General features: G+C 42.7%; 1 protein-coding gene and 1 long non-coding RNA gene across 7 annotated transcripts in view; both read left to right on the top strand.

Moving 5' to 3' along the window:
- The first annotated feature begins 293 nt into the window (after positions 1-293).
- mycb (MYC proto-oncogene, bHLH transcription factor b) lies at positions 294-2,623 on the top strand. The gene is made up of 3 exons (XM_046851420.1): positions 294-493; positions 782-1,427; positions 1,707-2,623. Exons 1-3 carry the CDS (start codon positions 491-493, stop codon positions 2,258-2,260), a joined length of 1,203 nt encoding a protein of 400 aa, XP_046707376.1. The 5' UTR covers positions 294-490; the 3' UTR covers positions 2,261-2,623.
- A 3,621-nt stretch (positions 2,624-6,244) lies between these two features.
- LOC124387621 overlaps positions 6,245-19,472 on the top strand; it is a 34,717-nt gene continuing 21,489 nt past the window's right edge. The window contains exons 1-2 of one of the 6 annotated variants that reach the window (XR_006926190.1): positions 6,245-6,543; positions 10,297-10,380. This is a non-coding gene — a long non-coding RNA (uncharacterized LOC124387621). Of the gene's footprint in view, positions 6,544-8,287; positions 8,649-10,166; positions 10,188-10,296; positions 10,381-19,472 lie in introns of those variants that run through there. The other 5 variants (XR_006926186.1, XR_006926189.1, XR_006926187.1 and 2 more) reach the window with 5 other exon arrangements.

Here is a 19,472-nt window from a genome sequence, read left to right as displayed (position 1 = left end):
CCCAAACCGTGCGCGAAGCGAAGTAGTTTCCGAAATAAAACGTTTTATCCTGATATGAACGGTAATCCGAATCATAAAGGGGTTGTCTTAAATCGTGTCGCGACCTATTTCGCGCAATACGGAGGACAGAAAGCACGATTTAATACGTATATTGCTTTACTACGCCATTGTGATTTGGCGGGAAAACGGGGTGTGTGTATGTGTGTGTGCGTGTGTGTGTATGTGTGTGTGGGGCGCATTGATACGCAAGGGGAAAGAGGACTGAGTCGGATTAAAAGGCGCTGAGCAGCTGGCGTAGCTTTCGCAGTGAATGGTGTCACCGGCGGCGTGGAAATCAAGGCGCACTCGGGCTGCACTGGATACCGGCGGTACTGGGTTTAAATAGGAACATTCACCAGAAAAATTTGGGATTATTTTCACTCGAAAGAAAGACTGTTTTTTACCCTGGAGGATTTCTTCCTACGTGTTTTTTCCCCTCTCTGACACTGCAATGGTGAGTAGAAGACACTCATTTTATTGGCCATTTTTAATTCACGTCATGTCGCGTTTATTAGCTTTCAATGTTGGGAAAGTTGTCCGGACTTTATTTATTGTAACACCTAATTTGTTAGCACTGTTTCCAGGTGTTACACATGACAGTTGTGTTGTCACCTTTTTAAATTATTGGTTAAGGTGTAATAGATGCATATAGCCGCGTCTTGGGTCATTGGTGTGGAAGTGACCCTCACCCTCATGCTGAGGTTGTAGGATTATTCCTGACTTGTCTATTTTTTTAATACAGGCAGTCATCATGCCGCTGAACGTGGCCAGCAAGAACTACGATTACGAGTATGACTCGTACCAGCCCTACTTCTACTACGACAACGAGGATGAGGACTTCTACACGCAGCAGCAGCAGCACGGCCAGCCGCCGGCTCCCAGCGAAGACATCTGGAAGAAGTTCGAGCTCCTGCCCACGCCTCCTCTGTCCCCGAGCCGGCGCTCGTCCTTCTCCAGCTCGTTCCCGTCCACCGCCGACCAGCTCGAGATGGTCACGGAGTTCCTCGGCGACGACGCGGTCAACCAGAGTTTCATCTGCGACTCGGACTCTTCGCAGTCGCTCCTCAAGTCGATCGTCATCCAGGACTGCATGTGGAGCGGCTTCTCCGCAGCGGCCAAGCTAGAGAAGGTGGTGTCCGAGCGCCTCGCGTCGCTCCGCGCGGCCCGGAAAGCCTCACCGCCCCCGCCCAAAAGCGAGTGCGCCGCAGACACGAATGCGGCGTGCTACCTGCAGGACGTTCACGTGAACTCTGTCTCTGAGTGTATCGATCCCTCCGTGGTGTTTCCCTACCCGCTTACGGAGTGCGTGAAGCTGAAGGAGTGCGAGAGCTCCCTGATGGACACGCCGCCCAACAGCGGGAGCAGCAGCAGCAGTGACAGCGAGTCCGGTAAGTTCTCCTCAGGCTTGCGTTAAGAGCTTTTTTTTATTTTTTGGCATTTACACGTGAATTATTGCAAATAAACGCGCGTTCCTGGCGGTGTTCCAGAACCCGTTAGATTTGGGATAAGGAGGGGCGTGGCCTGGTGTTCTCACAACGGTGACTGAATGAGCGAAATTCCAGGCGTTTTCCCCGAGTGGGCGTGGCTTTAAATCCGGCTCTGTGTGCGCGCGCTTGTTTTGGGCTTTTGACCAAACTTTCTTTTTTCTCTCTCTCTCCTAATTATAGATGAGGAAGACGACGACGAGGAGGATGAGGATGATGATGAGGAGGAGGAAGACGAGGAGATTGACGTCGTAACGGTGGAGAAAAGGAAATCTGCCAAGAAGTGCGAGTCGAGCCCAGTGGTGCTGAAGCGGTGCCACGTGACCAGCCAGCAGCACAACTACGCGGCGCAGCCGTGCGCGCGGCCCGAGCAGCCTGCAGTCAAGCGGCTCCGCTTCGACACCGGCGGCGGCGGGGGCGCGCGGGGGCACAGGCCGAGCCGCAAGTGCGCCAGTCCTAAGACGTCGGACTCCGAGGACAACGATAAACGGCGGACTCACAACGTGCTCGAGCGGCAGCGGCGCAACGAGCTCAAGCTGAGCTTCTTCGCGCTGCGCGACGAGGTACCGGCGGTGGCGAACAACGAGAAGGCGGCCAAGGTGGTGATCCTGAAAAAGGCCACGGAGTTCATTGTAGGACTGCAGACCGACGAGCGAAAGCTCCAACACTCCAAGGAGCAGCTCAGGAGGAAGTGCGAGCAATTAAAAAGGAGACTAGAAATGCTGAGCAGCTCCTGAGCCGCTCTGGACTAGGACTTTACCTTTTCTTTTCTTTTTTTTTTTTTTTAAAAAGCCCTTAACTAGCTGTTTGACTTGGGATGGTGCTGCACGGAGATGATTTTTATGGACTCCCTTGTGCGCCTGTCATGGTTGCAGACTTGAACATTAGCGCATTTACACTGCCTCAGTGTCTGCTGAGGTTTGATTTGTATTTAATTTTATATTTAGCAATGGACGGCGGTACCACACACACTGCTGGTCTTAACTTAATGCTTTTTTTGTTCTTTTGTAAATTTTTGTACATACCTCCTCAGATATTAAAATACTGTATTAATTTGTCAATCTTGAAATGCATTTCTTTATAAATCGCGTTCAACTAAATATGACTTGCATATTTTCTTTCTACGATCAATGCTTGCAGCCAAATCGATGATCAAATCTATTTGCACATGTGCCTACAACATTTTCACCGTTATACTCGTGCTGGTATTTACCTTGACTGTCACCTTTCAGTTGGGGTCCTTGAAGGCTATTTCTGATCATCCAAAAGGGGGTTGTGAAGTTCACATGCTTCAAGGCTGTCGGTCATGAGATTAGACGAGTCATTACAATGCTAAAATAACATGAGTGCTTGGTTGTTGAGTGAATAAATGTTAGACCCATGTCTGGAACATCTGTCAGTTGCTGGTGGTCTCACAAGTAGCAAGTTTGAGTCCCATTTTTGCTTTTGGGTAAGTATGCTTTGGTTGAGCCTTAAAACGTGACGAGCTTTTGCTTTGAATCCTGTTGTGAGCGCCGGGGGATAATGTACCAATACTAGCTTGTATTAAAATAAGGTAATATTCATGGTGTAACTTGAATTGCAGGATATTCGTTTGTTTCCCAGCAGAGCCCCGAGTGAGGGAGATTTGGCTGATGCTCCACCCTGAATTATCCATAGCACGGTCACTGCCTCAGTTTAGACCATTGTTGTGGTCAGAGTTCATCTGAAGTGAGGCACAGCTTTTGAGAATTGTTTATTCCCTTAAAAACACAAATATTCTCAGCACCACATCTGGTCATTATAATAATTAAATTAAAAGTCTGGCTTAATGAGCAAGAAAAACTTTCATCTCCATCTAAAGACTGACTGTCTAGACGCTGTGACTTGGGATAAGTACATATTTGGCTTCACATTACGGTTGTGTGTAAACTGTTTTAAATGCCACAACTTGGATTTTTTTTTTTTTTTCCCCCTTTAGGAGCAAAATAAATTTCACAGATTCCTCAAGCTTAGTCGTTACTTTTGATTTCAACGATTGAAAGAGCTATACAGCAACCTCATTTGAAACTGGTTAAGTAAAAGTATTTCACACTACTTGCAGTAAGCACACCTATGAGAAGACTTTGCTATTTTAATTGAACTCAAACTGGCAGTAAAAATATTGGCTTTGTGCCATTTTGCATTACTAATACAATCCATGCACTTAGTCTCTTAAGGATGTTCAAAGAAATGAAGTAGGCAAATAACTGACACTAAAACAATAAACATTCAATATTTCCAGTTTCTGCTTAAGAAAGTGTTTTGCTGTGTCAGCATGCACTTATTGAGCCTGGAGGCATCAGTTTATTGCTCTACAATCAGACCATGTCCATTTAACGATAGGCTTTTGCTTTAAACATCAATGCATGTAATAGACAAGAGCATAGTTGTCATTGAGCCCTTTGGTCCTCTGTACCATTTATCACCAGTGAAAGAAAAACGTTCCTGGTCGTTTGTCTTACTGTTTCTGGAAGAGCATTAAAGCTCTTAACTGAAATTCACATGGAATACTTCTTTAAAGAAAACTGATCAACTGATTGAATCCAATCCCAAATAACAGGTGACTTCGTGTGAGTTTGTTGGATTGTTATATACATAAGAAAGGTATTGCTTGTTGTCCCCCCACATGTTCCAACCCCTATGAAGATCTAGAACCTTCCATTAGTGTATTATTGTAAGTGTTTTAGATTTATAGTAGAAAAAAAACGGAGAGATGGAGAAGCTAATTAGTGGTGCATTAGTGGGGTTTTTTTGCACAATAGATGTCCACACACAGTTGCTTTATAATCCCAAATAAGATACTCAAAAGATTTGGTTAGAAATCCTTATATACCGCAATAATGTGATCTAAATACGACTGGATAAATTATACAGAAGTAATAGAACACTGTGTTCATACAACTTCAAGGTCGGAGTTAAGATTTGGATAGAAAGACGTACAATATATCGTATATGGTCAAAGGATTGTAGACACCTGACATCCCATGCAAATACCAGATTCTTATTCGATCCTTTGCCACAATGTTTAAGGACAGAATTGTATATGATGTCATAACATTTCAATTTCCCCTTATTGGAATTACCATGTTTCAACAATGGTTTTATGCACAACGTGAGCTACCTGAAGATATGGTGTGCATTTTGCCACCATACTGTTGGTGTGGAACAACCCAAGTGACCAGCACAGACCCCCAACCTCAACCTAGCTGACCAACTATGGAATGATCTGTAACCCAGATCAGCATCAAGCCTCCTCACCCAAAATGAGTGAGCCCAAATTTCTCCAGAGTCTCGCTCCAAAATCTAGTGGAAAGCCTTCTCAGAAGAATGGAGGTGTTAATAAAAGTAAAGGGAGAACTAAATCTGAGATGTGGACATGATGTTCTGGTGTTCAGAAGCTTTTGACTATATAGTGTATCAGATCTGGAAGCCATGATGTTATGGACTGGTTGTCATCTTTCTTATGTCTCATATGGTTGTAAAACAAGACAACAGGGATAACACAAAGAGGACAGCCAAACTCTTTTCAGTGGGGTCGCCATGGTAGACTTTATTAATTCATAATACTAATCCATATCTATAGTAAATGATATAATGAGGCATCAAGGACATACAACTAATCATGGTTTTGTAGAAACACACAAGTAATCGTATCCATCATAACATTAGCTTGCATATTATAAAGTATGCTAGTTTTGCAAGACTCAGTAACAACAGCTAATGCTAGCTTATAACGAATTAAAGAAATAGGGGTGATTTTTCTCCCCAAATAATGAAGAATGTTGGTGTAAAAGAATTAGTTTTGCTGTCGTTAGTGTTTTGGGGGAAAAGTTCAAATCAAGTCAGATCAAACAGGCTTTTATTGTCCTTCTATATACACTAAAGAATACAGTGAAACGAAACAACATTCCTCCAGGACCAAGGAGCTGCATCAGACAACATAAACACAAATGTAACACAAGACACAGAACTACACATAATCAACTATTACAACACATATATAAAAACAACCTAAGACTGAGAAATGAAGTGTTCATAAATATTCATTAATACCGTATACAAAAACAATGCATTTAAATGTTTTAGCAGCAAAGCATGTGGAAAAAGCATTTGTGTGTGTGTGTGTGTGTGTGTGTGTGTGTCAGTCCAGTCAGTCCACAGTTCAATTCTGTGTTAGCTAGCAAAGCATACTTGTTCCTGTACGACATCACACGTGTGAACATCAGACATAGATGAAATATACATTTTTTGGAAATTATGGGGTTATGGAGATTTGAGTGCCAGTCACACCACATCTGATGTTACACCAAAGATGGGACACCTGTCCATCTTAGAGCATCATTCACACACACACACACACACACACACACACACACACACACTTGAATGTTTTTCTGACAATGGGAGGAAAATAGAACAAACAGTAAGGGGTGAAGGAGTCAGGATTGGGTCAGGAAGGCTAAATATTGTTTATGGGCATTGTGTTTTATTTATTCATGTAATGAAAACGTTGCAATTATCAGATTTCATCATCAGTGAACCGCATCATCATTAAAAAAAAAATAAATAAAAATAAATAAAAAAAAAATCATCCCCCAAACCAGCGTGGAGCAGAACCGCAGTGATGCTGCTAAACTTCCGTCGAACGCGTGCGCGCATCTTGTTTTCTTTCTTTCTTTTTTTCCTTCCTCCCCTCTTTCCGGAGTTATGACGTCACGCTCGCGGTAACGGCGGAGGAGCGCGAGCCGCGAGCGCGCGCGGGTCCTTGGGTGCGTGCGTGCGCCGGCGCGCCAGTGCGCGTGCGCGCGTGCGTGCGCGAGGCTGGAGGAGCACATGGACGACAGGAGGACGAGATTTTTTTTTCCCTTTTAGCAGCGTTGCTAATTAACTCAGCACATCGTCTGGGGGAGAAGAAGAAAAATAAAAAAAAGAAGATAATGGGGCGTCTTTTGTTGTTGTCTGATCCCATACGAGCAAAAAAAAAAAAAAAAAAAAAAAGGTGAGTTTTATAATTTTTTTCTTTTGAGCTTTTATTTGCGTTTGGATAAACATAAACACAAACACGTAAATATAAACAACCGTGCTAGGTGCTATGTGTGTATGGACTTCTTGTCAATAGTCTTCCCAAACAGTATGACTGATAAGGGAAGAAAAAAAGAGATTTGAAAGGAGTTTTACACAGTTAGCATGCAGCCCATATATGACTTGCTTATTCCTTTTTTTTTTGTTATCTTTTTGTCTTTTATTTTTATGATACTGCACATCATTGCAGTCTATTCATTACATACAGTTATACATTTCAAATAAGTTACTAGGCAATGTGAAAGGAAGGAGTGGAGGAAATGTTTTGCACAGTTAGCATACAGCCATAAATATTCCCTTTTTTATTATCATCTATTTGTCTTTTTATTTTTATGGCACTCTCTCTATTCATTGCATACATTAAAAATATTCCCCTTTTTCTCATGTGGATTAATGCAGTTATAATGCAATGTACATTTTATGCCCCCTACTTTCACCACAAAGCCAGAGCAGTCTTTCCTCCAACAGTTAATAGGTGATCGGGCTCATAACCTGAACTATAAACGTGCTTCCACGTGATTATAATCTCCAGCTGCCTCAGGCACGACTGTCAGATCCTTCATGGCGTGAGTCTGTCTGAGTATTGTCCACATAAATGATCTGCTGAAGTTATAATTAACCAAACCACAAAACTGCTGAGAGCTTTACGGAGGATTTGCGAGGCCGAGTCCTTCTGCGCGGGTCATGACCTGTGGCCTGCTTCCTGTCTGAAGACACGCCGTTGATGTCGCTTCCACCGCCAAGCTCCTAACGAAGAACCTCGACAAAGCCGTGGCCCCTTAATAACCGAAGATCTCCTTCTGCTCGACGCGATTCGCGTGTCACCTAAACACGTGGGATTAAACACGGATTCAAATGAAGGATCGACGACTGGCGAATTCACACAAATATATCCGTCCGAGTTGTGATTTTGCTTTGCAATGCTTATACACATTTAAAGGTCGTATATCCCAGGATATATGTTTTGCATTGTCAAGCAGGTAATTCATAACATGTGCAGGAAGGAAGGGGGAAGAAAATTTGCACCGCACACGCTTCAGGATTCGTCCAAGGAAATCTTACTAGGCATCGGTTTAGATTTCCATGTCAGACACACCACTCTCCCTTCTAAAGTTGCACTGTCACTGTGTCGTCGCTTGTTATATACACCGATGTGGCTCGTGGGCAGCCTACTCCTTTTTTTCGATTAGGAGCTTGACATGCGGCCGAGGTCAAGGTCCTCGAGAGGTCATGCGGAAGAAAAGGTTGTCCGAGGTGAACACGCAGGATGAGGGGCATCTGAACCTATCAGGGCTGGGATGCTGTGTGTTGTGAGCGCAGACATCATCATTTACTGGTCGAGGGGCACCTCGGGGAGCTTTCGGCAGCTGGCGGAGCAGACGGAAGTGATCGCGGCAGCGGCGTCGGCTCTGATTAGAAGAGCGTGGATGCCGAATTGAGCGTGCAGGATGATGTTTGTGTCAAGCCTATTGATTCAGACTGTTTATGTTAGAGCGTTAGAGCTGGGGGAGGGGGTAAACGTTCATTCATCTCTTTTAACTGCTCAGTCCCATATATTAGTTCTACAGGCTTTAAGTGCTCGTGATTATTTATTTTCACGTATTGTGTAGAGCGGGGTGTATTCACGTCAGCGTGCATAATTGAACAGGACATCAATTACGTTCTAATGCTTAACCTTTGGTGATTAGTTTATTGCCGTATCACTTAGCACTTTTCACCAGCTGAACAGATGAGGCATCTGCTTTGAACTTGAAGTGGAGAATAAAGACGTACTTCTCGGTCCATTTGTCTTCGAACACCCTGTCAACGGATGTCACTTCACTAATCAGACCATCCTGGTGGAAACGAGATAGGAATCTTGGAACGTCCTTTTTTTTAATTTTGATTGGCTCCGAGTCTCAGCCGGGGGTGGGGTCCCTGGTTCGAACCTGAGCTCAGGTTACTGTGGAATTTCACTTTCAGTGCTCGCTCCTGGTGTATAGGAAGGTGGATTGGGATGCTGTATTGCCCCTGGATGTAAATGTAAGTGGATGGATTATTATTTTTTCCATTTATGAATCATTCCTTGGTGGCATTGTGTTACACCCCTGTTGCACAATGTGCCCTGCGATGGTCTGAGTTTCCATTCACAACGTACTTCACTCACCCACCCGTTGTTCCCCTGGCGATGCTCTGGAACGTGACCCTGACCAGGATCAAATCATTATGATGGATCAGTGGAGATTTTAATTTTTTTCCCCACTGGAGGTTTATTTCCAGATTTTAGGCTCAATTCTTTCCTATTATATGACCACTATTGATGATTGTGTGTAAAGCCATCGTAAAGCCAATTCTGATCTCCGCTCGCTAGTCTTAACGCTGAAAGCTAACTTTACATGATTTTATTGCTCCAGCTTGTTAAATCGTTCTTACTTTGGTATTGCCTGATATTGAGACACGTGCTCGTATCTTGAATTAGAGCAGTATCACAGTTTTGCATTTGTTTTATCTGCCGAAACATAACACATTCTGCCAGATTGGGTTTGGGTTCATGTTTTTAGCAGGATGTGTAGAATCTTAATCCAGTGTGTTCTGTGCTGTAGACGTGATCTGAAAAAAAAAACTGTTTGATGTTGTGTTTGAAAAATGTTTACAGGCCATAATTGTGCAGATACAAAGCCTGTAAAAGTTATAACATACCTTTTTGAAAAGTGTTTTCGAATATTAAAAAAATGACCCGCTGTCATTTTATAGTGTCTTTTAAAGAAACTACTTCCCAGAGCCAGACTAATCATAGTCCAGAAACCTATACTGGTATGAGATGAAATAATTCAACAGTCCTGAGCGATGATCACAATGTCCTTCTGCTTTCTGAGAAAACTTTGGCTCGTTCCTTGGAAAGAGGCCTGGAGATATGTGAACCTGTGTTCCTGTATTGTGAATGACCTGGAGTAACTCCACTTTCCTTTCACACTCTCTCCCTCTCTCCCTCTCTCTCACACACACACACGCACGCACGCACACACACACACAGTCTCTCTTACTTCAGTTCATTCCAGTTCATGACATTAATAGAATGTAGTACATGGTACATGGTGTTACAGAAGCCTAAAGCTACATAAAGGGAGATTAAACATTGAAATGTGTTTTTTTTTTCTTCCCTCTCAACATTCTTTGTGGACTATGTGGTCAGTTACTTTTAAATGCACACGCACTCATTAATGGGTACTTTAGTGAGCGCATACTTTGTAAATAGGCGCGTTTGCTTGCAGCTAATGCATGTTTTTAACATGCCCGCTCGTGAACTTCATACACCGTGCTTCAGTGATGTATAAAATCCACAGAGCCCCGCTGTCTTTACAGGAGACTAAATGTTGTGTCGCTGCTTTACGATCTGCACCTCACAAGTTGGAGTAATGAATAACGCACAACAGAGCTTGGTGTTACGGTAAAATAAACAGCGGTGGAGCGGCGCAACACTGGCAACCCTGAGTTACTGATAAAACCATGGATTCTTTTTTAAATAACAGCAGTTCCTGAAGGGTTTCCTTTCTAACACCGGCTTGTCAACGACTAAAAGCGGTAGTTTGTTAAAGTTATAGCAGCCGGAAAGCATTTTTTTCTTTCTGATTAAGAAAAATCTGGTCTTTTTTAAAAATATTTACTTTTGTCGTTGTTGTTGTTGTTGTAGGCCCCGTGCTCACCTGGCGATTGGAGCATCGGTCAGAGCGAAGTCCAGCTGTGAACAGGGTCTAGTGCACCTCGGAGACACACTGTAAGTTGATCCCTGACACCAAATTAGGACGTGGCCTGGGACACACATTGCCACATCACATTTGTAGTGTGAAAGCTAATGCACGCTGATGCATCCGCAAAGGTAGTGTGGGTAAATCGCTCGCTATTTAAAAAACTCCCAGATTCAGAGACATTTTTGAGAGCTCACTTTCATGTAGAAATATCACCATTAAATGCATTTATAATTAAATTCACATCATTGTGCACAATTGATCAAACTCATAAGATACACACAACATCTATATCCTTATTATAAATGTCTTTTACATGGGCCTTTAAAGCTGCACTCGAGATTTCCCCTTAATGAACACAGTGCAGGGCTTAATCAGTACAATCACAGAAAACTTTGATAAAAGGTTAATAAGTGCTGTTTAACTACAATCCAACTAGACTAATTAGGCTGTAATTGTTTAATTGCTACACACATTATGATAAACTACATACTATAAATGATAATATGCAGCTAAAAGAAATATCGGTGCTCTATGCGTAAAAGCACAGCGGGCAACAGCATAACCGAAGTGATATACATTTATCAGATGAGATGCGCATACACCATTTAACGTTTGCACGTTTCCGCTTTACTTCTTTCCTCCTTTTTTTTTTTTTTTAAATTGGACCCCTAAGGGTTCAGACCTTTTTTGTTGTTGTCATCCATAATCTTAATTCGGGTTCAGCTCTCCTTAATGACGTGATGTAAAAAGTATTTGACTTTGAAATGTCAAAAAAGTCTCCCCGAACAGAAACACTTACAGTACAGATACGCGAAAAAACTACTTAAGTACAGCAACAGATTACATTTACTGTCCACCACTGGCTCCAACAGCAGTGAAGAAAGCAGCTGCTTTTCATAGCTTTATTCGATCCTTTCATCTCATTTCCCATTCAGCTTTTAAAACACTTTCAGCGTCTCTGCCCGACACTGATTTCGTCTGGCAGTGGAAGACTGACGTAATAAATGTGCAGGACTGTCATTCAGCTAGAAAGAGGCATGAAATCTGTATGCAGGTGGTCACCTAAGACGCATTCATGCAGCCAGGTGTGAACAGCTCAGCGTCTCTGCTGTCCCTGGTGATCTGATAACCCGGGACATGCGGTAATGCCTGGTGTTGAAAATGGCTTTGGATTACATAGTGTTACTATAGAAACAATGTTGTATCAAAACTTGTGTATAGAAGAAAACCATAGAAAAACCCTGGAACTAGTATCTGTTTTTTTAAATAAATATTTTAAATATTTTTTTTTTTAAAGTTGCTCTTTTCTCTGTTCTTTTCTTTGTTTGCTTGGAAGCAGCAAGCTTTGAACAGCGTCTGCTCCGATTTAGTTCACCTGTTATTGTAGATCCATGTGATACAACGGCGCCTAGTCACAGGATGTATCAATGTTATTTAATCCCAAACGAGCTCCGATATCCGCCTCGCTCGCAGGCGAACGCCTGAGTCACACGCTTCTGAAGTCATTCACTCACGTTCACAGACTGTTTACCAACATGTTGCCGTAGTCAGAAACCCGGAATTCTGTTTCAAAGCTAACGCTTCATGTTTAATCACCAGAGAAAGGAAAAGCACAATTATGCCTTATGAATCACTCGGATCGCATTGTTGGTCTGATTATGACACATCGTCCTCCTCATCCTCCTCAAAGCTTAACACTAACAGCTTTGAGCTCAGGGGAGATGCGTCGCTGTTTTTTTTCACATGCTCTTGATGAGTAAGTGAGTCCTTCCCGACCGCTGCCCTCTTTTTTTTTTTTTTTGCCACTCCCTAGAGAAGGCTGATCTGCTCTGGCTTGCCATGGAAGTAAGGGAGAGGAGATAGGTCACCATCTGGAGAAAGTGATACTATCACCATGGGTTCCTGTTGTTTAAAGTGCCCTGTGTCTTCAGCACGTCTCTCTTTTGAATGAAGTCGCCAGGAGGTTGCTCTTTTCATCAGGTGTAATTTTATATGCTGATACTCCTTAGACCTAGACGAGGCATGGGATCCTTGTGATGTCCTCTTTGTACTGTGTGTGTGTGCGTGCATATGTGGTAGTTAGTGGGAGCTGGCCAAGAAAGCTTCAAGTTCTTCAAGACTTGAAATGCACATATAGACACAACACAGCCACGCCTGAATTATTTATCATGCCGTCCATGTCACAAACGTGAAATCGAACACTGCAGCAAGTCTTAGTTCATTCGAACACAATATGGAAGTTCATTGTTGACTCCATTCGCTGATCAGAATATGTTTTGTTCTCATTCTTTCACCTTCCGTTATCAGCAACCATGTGGAAAGTACCTCCATGCTGAATATAAGAAACACATTTGTGGTGACATAAATATCTCTGTAATTACTACAAGGCTGGTTGTTTATACCCTAGCAACGCTGTGGTTGACCAGCAAACTAAGCAAACGAAGGAAGTGAAAGTTCACACTTTCTAGACATTTCTAGTGTCATATTATAGCATACCAAATGGCCCCCTGCTGATTCGATCCTCGCTCGAGGGGGTTCGATGCCCATAGAAGAGATGTCGGTTTAGCTGACTGGCAGGAATCTCGAAGCAGATGGGGTTGTAAAGGAAGGAGAACGAGTGACCAGGCCCTGCTCCAAGGAGAAGCAGTGAGCCAAGAAAAGGGCAAGAACAAGATTGACAAAATGAGTCCAGTGCCATGCAATGCATTAGCTTGAGATTTATGAGGATCCTACAGGTTCATGTCTGTGCTAATCATCTGCGCTCGCTAATGGGCTTGTGCTGATTTCTATCGATGTTTATAGTTTATCTGTAAAATCTTAAAAAAAAATAATTGCGATACACAATGTAATCGCTTGGATACAATCCACGGCTTAATAATGTCACCTGTGCAGTCAGGAACTGCTGGTTGGCAGTGGCAGTTGGGATTCAGCTTAATGACGGATCTGCATTAATGCATCGTTAACAGTAAACAAAATATAGCACTACATGTCCTAGATAATCTTTTAACAAAGCTGTTGACTAACTTAAATGTGACTGAAATTTTCACCATTGTATCTGTTGCTCAGATGAAAAAAAATCATTCAGTGGTAAATTTGACACTGTCTAAGTCCTGAAGCATTTACCCTTCATTCTAAGAGCTCGATGTGTGCAGCAAGTGTAATCATATTATATATAACGTTGTCTATACCTTTTAAAAAATAAATGAATGACGACCCGTGTCCTCTGCGTACCCTGGATATGGAGCTCTACTAAATGGCGCTTTAGGTCAAAGTTGTGTTCATGAAGCCATTATTCTATTTGAAGCGTTTCAAGACGGACCAAGAGAGACTGCGCTTATTATTTGTGCTCGGAGGAACTTGAACTGAGCTTTAAGCTTGCTACAGTCTCCTAAACACAGAGCTGCTCTGTCAATTAGGCACTCTGGAGAGTTGAGGCCGGATGCTTCAAACGAGAAGGAGTTGAGGCAGATCAATTATGACAGATCACGTCACTAATGGATCTAAACTGATAAAGCCAGGACATCCTGTGTTGGGAGCCATTTTGTCTGCACAGAAAAGGGAGAACCAATGGATATGCAGACCAAGATGGCATTATTAAAATGTGCATTGTGGTTGAATCGAGTTCATTTCGAAAGCCTTATGAGAGAACAGATTCAAATTGGCAGAGCATTTGAGAACAGGATGCAACAGGGGTTTTTTTTTTTTTTTTTTGTTTGTTTTGGACCCAGTTAGATCAGCGCACACACAGTTTCATTCTTTCCTAATTTTTCTCTCTCCCTCTTTTTCCTTCCGCACTGAACAGGAACCCCTCGCTTTAGTCTCGCCAAAGTTCCATCAGGTTTGCCCTCGGGTGGAGCCGCCCTCTATTTTCTGTTAGTGAGCTGTTTTTGGGCCAGCAGATGGTCATTGTGTTTCTACCCAGAGAGATGTGTGTTTCTGTAGCAGCTGATTTACCTCTGGGGAGATTCAGGCTTTAGTAGCTCCTGCCAGAGCACTTGGACTTTTCCTGGTGCATGGTGTTACACACAGGATTCTTCGTGCCAGATGGCACAAGACTTTGGCTTGGTGAGGCATACGCTGGCTTTATCCTGCGTGGGGGTGGTGCAGACGGCGTCACTTACCCTCAAACTCTTGGGATTAACTACTGTAATTCTTTAATTCTTGGACAGCGAGCTGCCTGGAATCAAAGCCTGCTATTTTTGGTTTTAACAATCCTCCTTCCAGCCTCAAGGCCTTATAATGGAAGCTGTGATCCTTCTGAATTCCCTTTGGGCACGAACCAGAGAAGTTGTTTATGGAAGTCGATGTCTGTTTATAAGTCAAGGAAGGCGGCACACTTTCTCAGGTTCTGTCAAGTCAGTGTGTGTTGAAATCAGTGGAACACCTCCTTAATTTCATATATTGATATATTACTTAAAATTAGTTTTACCAGCTCAGTTTTATAGAAGCTGGTGGCTGGGCTTATCAAAATTGAATCTTTATCCTTGAGTTATTGATTCATAAATTGATAATTCAAAGAGCCACTCTGAGGGGTCACTCTGTGATCAACCAGTGACAAAAATGTGTGTGTTGGCTGACCACCTTTTTGCCTTTTCTTGATTAGATGTGAGGTGATTGCATGCTTTACTTGTGGTAAAAGAAAAGTAAAAGGTGATAGCCAGTTAAAGTTTAAGCACCTCTTGGGCAATCCAAAAAATGTTGGGATTTTCACTATGGAAGACACCAGTTGCTCTGGCTAGACAAACTGCCACAGACTAGAGATGGTCCAGTATGTAATTGGGTCAATACAGGACTACCAATAATCTTCAGGATTAACAAAACGGTTACTGATTTATCTCCTTATTACTTCGGTTTGAATCGGCTGCTCGTCATTTTTCTTTCCCTGAACGATGTCACGTGGCCGACGTTTGCTTGTCATACTTCTGATACCGATGCCCATGCACGGCGTGTGTTTGTGTGAAACCAGTCATGACGACAACGTTGAACCGCTTACAAAACTGTAAACGTTACGTAACTAATTTACAAACGAAACACGCCATCATGTAACATTCATTATAAAATAGGTCTTTAGTTAGTGCTGTCATTGGTTTAAAAATGTATATCTAAATACGCTAGGCTGGAAAGGACATTACCGTCAGTGAGGAATGAGACATAGACATGGTCTCAGACACCCAGGAGCAGCCCATTCACCGTAGCGATGCGTGGGAAGATGACCCCTGAAAAAAACAGCAGAGTGTCATATGGCTGTCACTACTATGTATTAGCGTAATTGCTCAAGAGGCCCAATTCTCTATTACATTCTGCCTATGCACATGCTGTTCAAATATGTTGTGCTGTGGTATGCTGAGGAAATCTCTCTCTCTTTCACTTTCACTCTCACTCTCTCTCTCTCTCTCTCTCTCTCTCTCTCTCTCTCTCTCTCTCTTTTGAAGGGCATTTTTATTTTAAATGTTCATGTGCCTTTATCTGTTTGCTCAGAGGCGTTTGTAAACAGCAGTAATAAAATATCTTGAAATTTTCATCTTTTCACACCAGAACATTTTGCACCACATTCTAGAGTGCGCTATCGATAACAGTATCGATAAAGTACAGGTTTTAATAAGAAGTATCGGTACCTCTATCCAGTGGTGGACAGTAACAAAGTGAATACAAATTTTTACAGTACTTAAGTAGCTTTTTCGTGTATCTGTATTTTACTGAAGTATTTCCATTTTGCGAAATCAGTCGTTCTTTTTTATTTATGAGCGGGTAAAAAAGGTCAAACACGCAGAAATCCACCAATCGAGCGTTTGTTGTTCAAAACTTTTGATCGATGCTTGGTGTGTATCTACTGATCACCCAACATACAGTTCAGCATCAGTTCAACAGCAACAGAACATTTTGAGAGGAATAAATGATGGAAGAAGTTGGAAAGTAGTTGGAAAGAAGGTTTTGGGTGGAGAAGAGTGATAGCAGGAGTGATTTGTGATAGAAGAGTATCTGTAAGAGTGAAAGGGAAAGTTTATAGGACTGTGGTGAGACCTGTGGTGTTGTATGATTTAAAGACAGTGGCATTGAGTAAAAGACAGGAGGTGGAGCTGGAGCTGGAGGTAGCAGAGCTGAAGATGTTGAGGTTTTCGTTGGGAGTGATGAGGATGGACAGGATCAGAAATGAGTTTATTAGAGGGACAGCGCATGTAGGACGTTTTGGAGACAAGATGAGGGAGGCGAGATTGGGGTGGTATGGACATGTTCAGAGGAGGGACATGGGGTATATCAGTGGGAGAATGCTGATGATGGAGCCACCAGGAAGGAGGAAAAGAGGACGACCAAGGAGGAGGTTTATGGAGGTGGTGAGGGAAGACATGCAGGTATTTGGGTTGCTGATGTAGAGGACAGGGGGGTATGGAGACGGATGATCCCCTGTGACGACCCCTAATGGGAGAAGCCGAAAGAATAAGATAAATTTACCCTAACCCTAGTGCACCGACTGATATTTGTGCTTATCTATTATTATACATCAGTGTTATAATTAAAACCAAGCTCGTGCTTAATCAGTGACACTTTTAGTATTTATAAGAGCTGAGCTGAAATGATCAGACTAAACCTTTTTGTGTTATGTGGTGGGAAGCCCGATTACTTTACTGACCAGCACTGCGATGGAAAGAATAATAAAAAATTATAATTTTTGACTGAGTCACTTTTTTTTTTTTTTTTCACGATTCCCCCCCCCTCCCAGTCCACTGGAGACCAGTGGATTTAGACAATACCAATCCAATTTTGGGAATCATTATGCAGCCTCATAAAGATAAGACATTTAACTCGACATTTTGTTCGATCTGGAGGCATTTTCCCACAAACACTGGTCCACATTTGTTCACACAAGAAAATGTTGTTACTACGATTAAGATCGCAAACTCTTGGGGAAACAGCCACAATTTAGGGAACAAAACAAGAATCCGGGTTAAATTCTACTATTTTTCAGAGTGATTCGGATAAATCTCTCTTGACAGTTTTCTGCCTTATTTGGTCTGGTACTTGGTTTTGTTCTGGCACACGTGAAGCCAGCGCACCACCTCATTTTGCAAGCTGCTTTTCCTGCTGTGTCACAGAGGAGTCGCGTAATACTCCCCGAGAAAATCGCTCTTCACCCTCTTCCACATACAAAAGCGCACAGATGCCCAGTAACGACTTGTATATCGTATCTGTGATTGACAGATGAGAGACAATTTTCTATTCCAGACATCATGCCTGATTTTACTCACAGGCACCAGGACTGGGATGGCTTTGCCGTAGTCAGGATCTAAACTTATCGATCTAACGCTTTTCAGCTGAGCCCTTCTCTCTGACCTTTTTCCCTTAAAACTGTAAAGAAAAATGACACCAGCACCTAATTTCTCAAAACGCATTTGTTTTGGTGTGAAAAGATCCAACTTTTAAACCTTTTCCTGTAATGTTCATTCAGGAATTTTTGGATTCCACCAGTTTCTTCATGCTTTATGGTTTGAGAGAGGGATGGCGGGAATGTGAAAGCACAAACAAGAATTGCATCACTTTCTCCATGTTTTCTAGCCTAATTGAAAACAGCCCTGGTGTCCAGAGGGATGTAAAATAATAAAGAAATCACACTTCTGATTAGTTGCTTTGTGAGTGCACCGCTTTTTTTTTTTTTTTTTTGGAGAGTAGTGGTTCATTTGGAAAACTTGGTGTGAAATGGACAGCAGCAGCTTCATATTCCCATATTCATGCTTCCTCTCGCTCTCTCTCTCTCTCTCTCTCTCTCTCTCTCTCTCTCTCTCTCTCTCTTCATGCCTTATTATAGGCATCGCTGTCTCTCTATCCGTTTCTTGAAGCATGACAGTGATTCACTTTTATCTCCCTTTATCCCTTTCCTGCCTGCTGTCTGGCCCACATTCTCTCCTCGCTCTCTTTCCCTCTCTCCCTCCGTCTCTGCTGAGTCAGTGTGTATTTTCACACATGGAATTTACGACCGCAGCGGTACAACTGGTCCTGTGCCGCTCACGTCTCATGTGGCCTGCCATGACATTTTATGAGGTGGAGAGTTTGTGTCTCATTTGCATACAGCATTCCACCAAAGAGTCCAAACTAGGACAGAGTTGAGAGCCGCTGTGGCTATTCTGGATCCGCAGTCTGTAATGTACACAGTGATGCTGCTGCCAGATGTCTTAAAATACTTTTCTATCCCTCGCTCTACTTCTCCAAAACTCCATGTGCTCAGCAGACAGGGCAATGAGGTCTCATGCTGATTTTGGTCATTGCAGAGTGAATCATCTCATTCGGTTCACTCTGGATCTTTTTTTTTGTCATGCGATCCTTTTATTTCCATTGGTCTTTTATTTATTTTTTTTTTCCTTTTTCCAGAGCCGTCTCTTTTAAATGCCTCACTTTTCGCTCTTGGCCAGCTTCCTGGAACGTGCCGCGAATGCCAAGGAGCATGAGCGAGAGGCTATGTGGTTGGCCAGAAAAGTAGAAACCTTGTACTTTTGGAATAAATGTCATCTGTCTCCTTTAAATCAGACTCCCCACACAAATGGAGCGCTGTAAGTTACTGGAGTTCGCTGCCTCATAAGGCCCTGCCCATGATGTGTGTTTTAATACACATTTACCGTAAGCAGGCTCCAATTTAGCCGCCGGCTCGAACAATGTGCCGTTCTGGCTTCGGTACACTGCGTTCAAGACTAAAGCCTTTTCATTGAAGAGTAACTGACTTTATTGTTGTAATATATTGGAAAAATATCCTTAGGAGCAGAAAGATCATTTCTGGCAGCTGCCTTTTCAAAAATTCCAAGAGTGATGCACACAGTTGTATGGAATGTCTTTGTATGCTGGAGCATTACAATTTCCTTTTACTGGCACTAAGAATCCAAAACTTGATCCAATATGACAGAAGCCCATTGCACAAAGCTCCACGAAGACCAAGGTTAGCATGGAAGAACAGTGGTGGCCTGCAAAGGGCCTTGACCTCAAACCATTAAAATCACTGCCAGACCTCGAGGTTAAATGGACAGGTGGTGTTCCAGTGTCCACAGCTATTGGGCGAATTTATATTATATCACCTTATGGAATGTTCTCACGTACGGCAAATACTGGCAACAGGCAACAATCATTCCACGATCGA

Source organism: Silurus meridionalis, chromosome 6 (genome assembly GCF_014805685.1).
Source record: "Silurus meridionalis isolate SWU-2019-XX chromosome 6, ASM1480568v1, whole genome shotgun sequence".
NCBI classification, from domain to species: domain Eukaryota; kingdom Metazoa; phylum Chordata; class Actinopteri; order Siluriformes; family Siluridae; genus Silurus; species Silurus meridionalis.
This window is presented reverse-complemented; position numbering and strand designations above follow the sequence as displayed.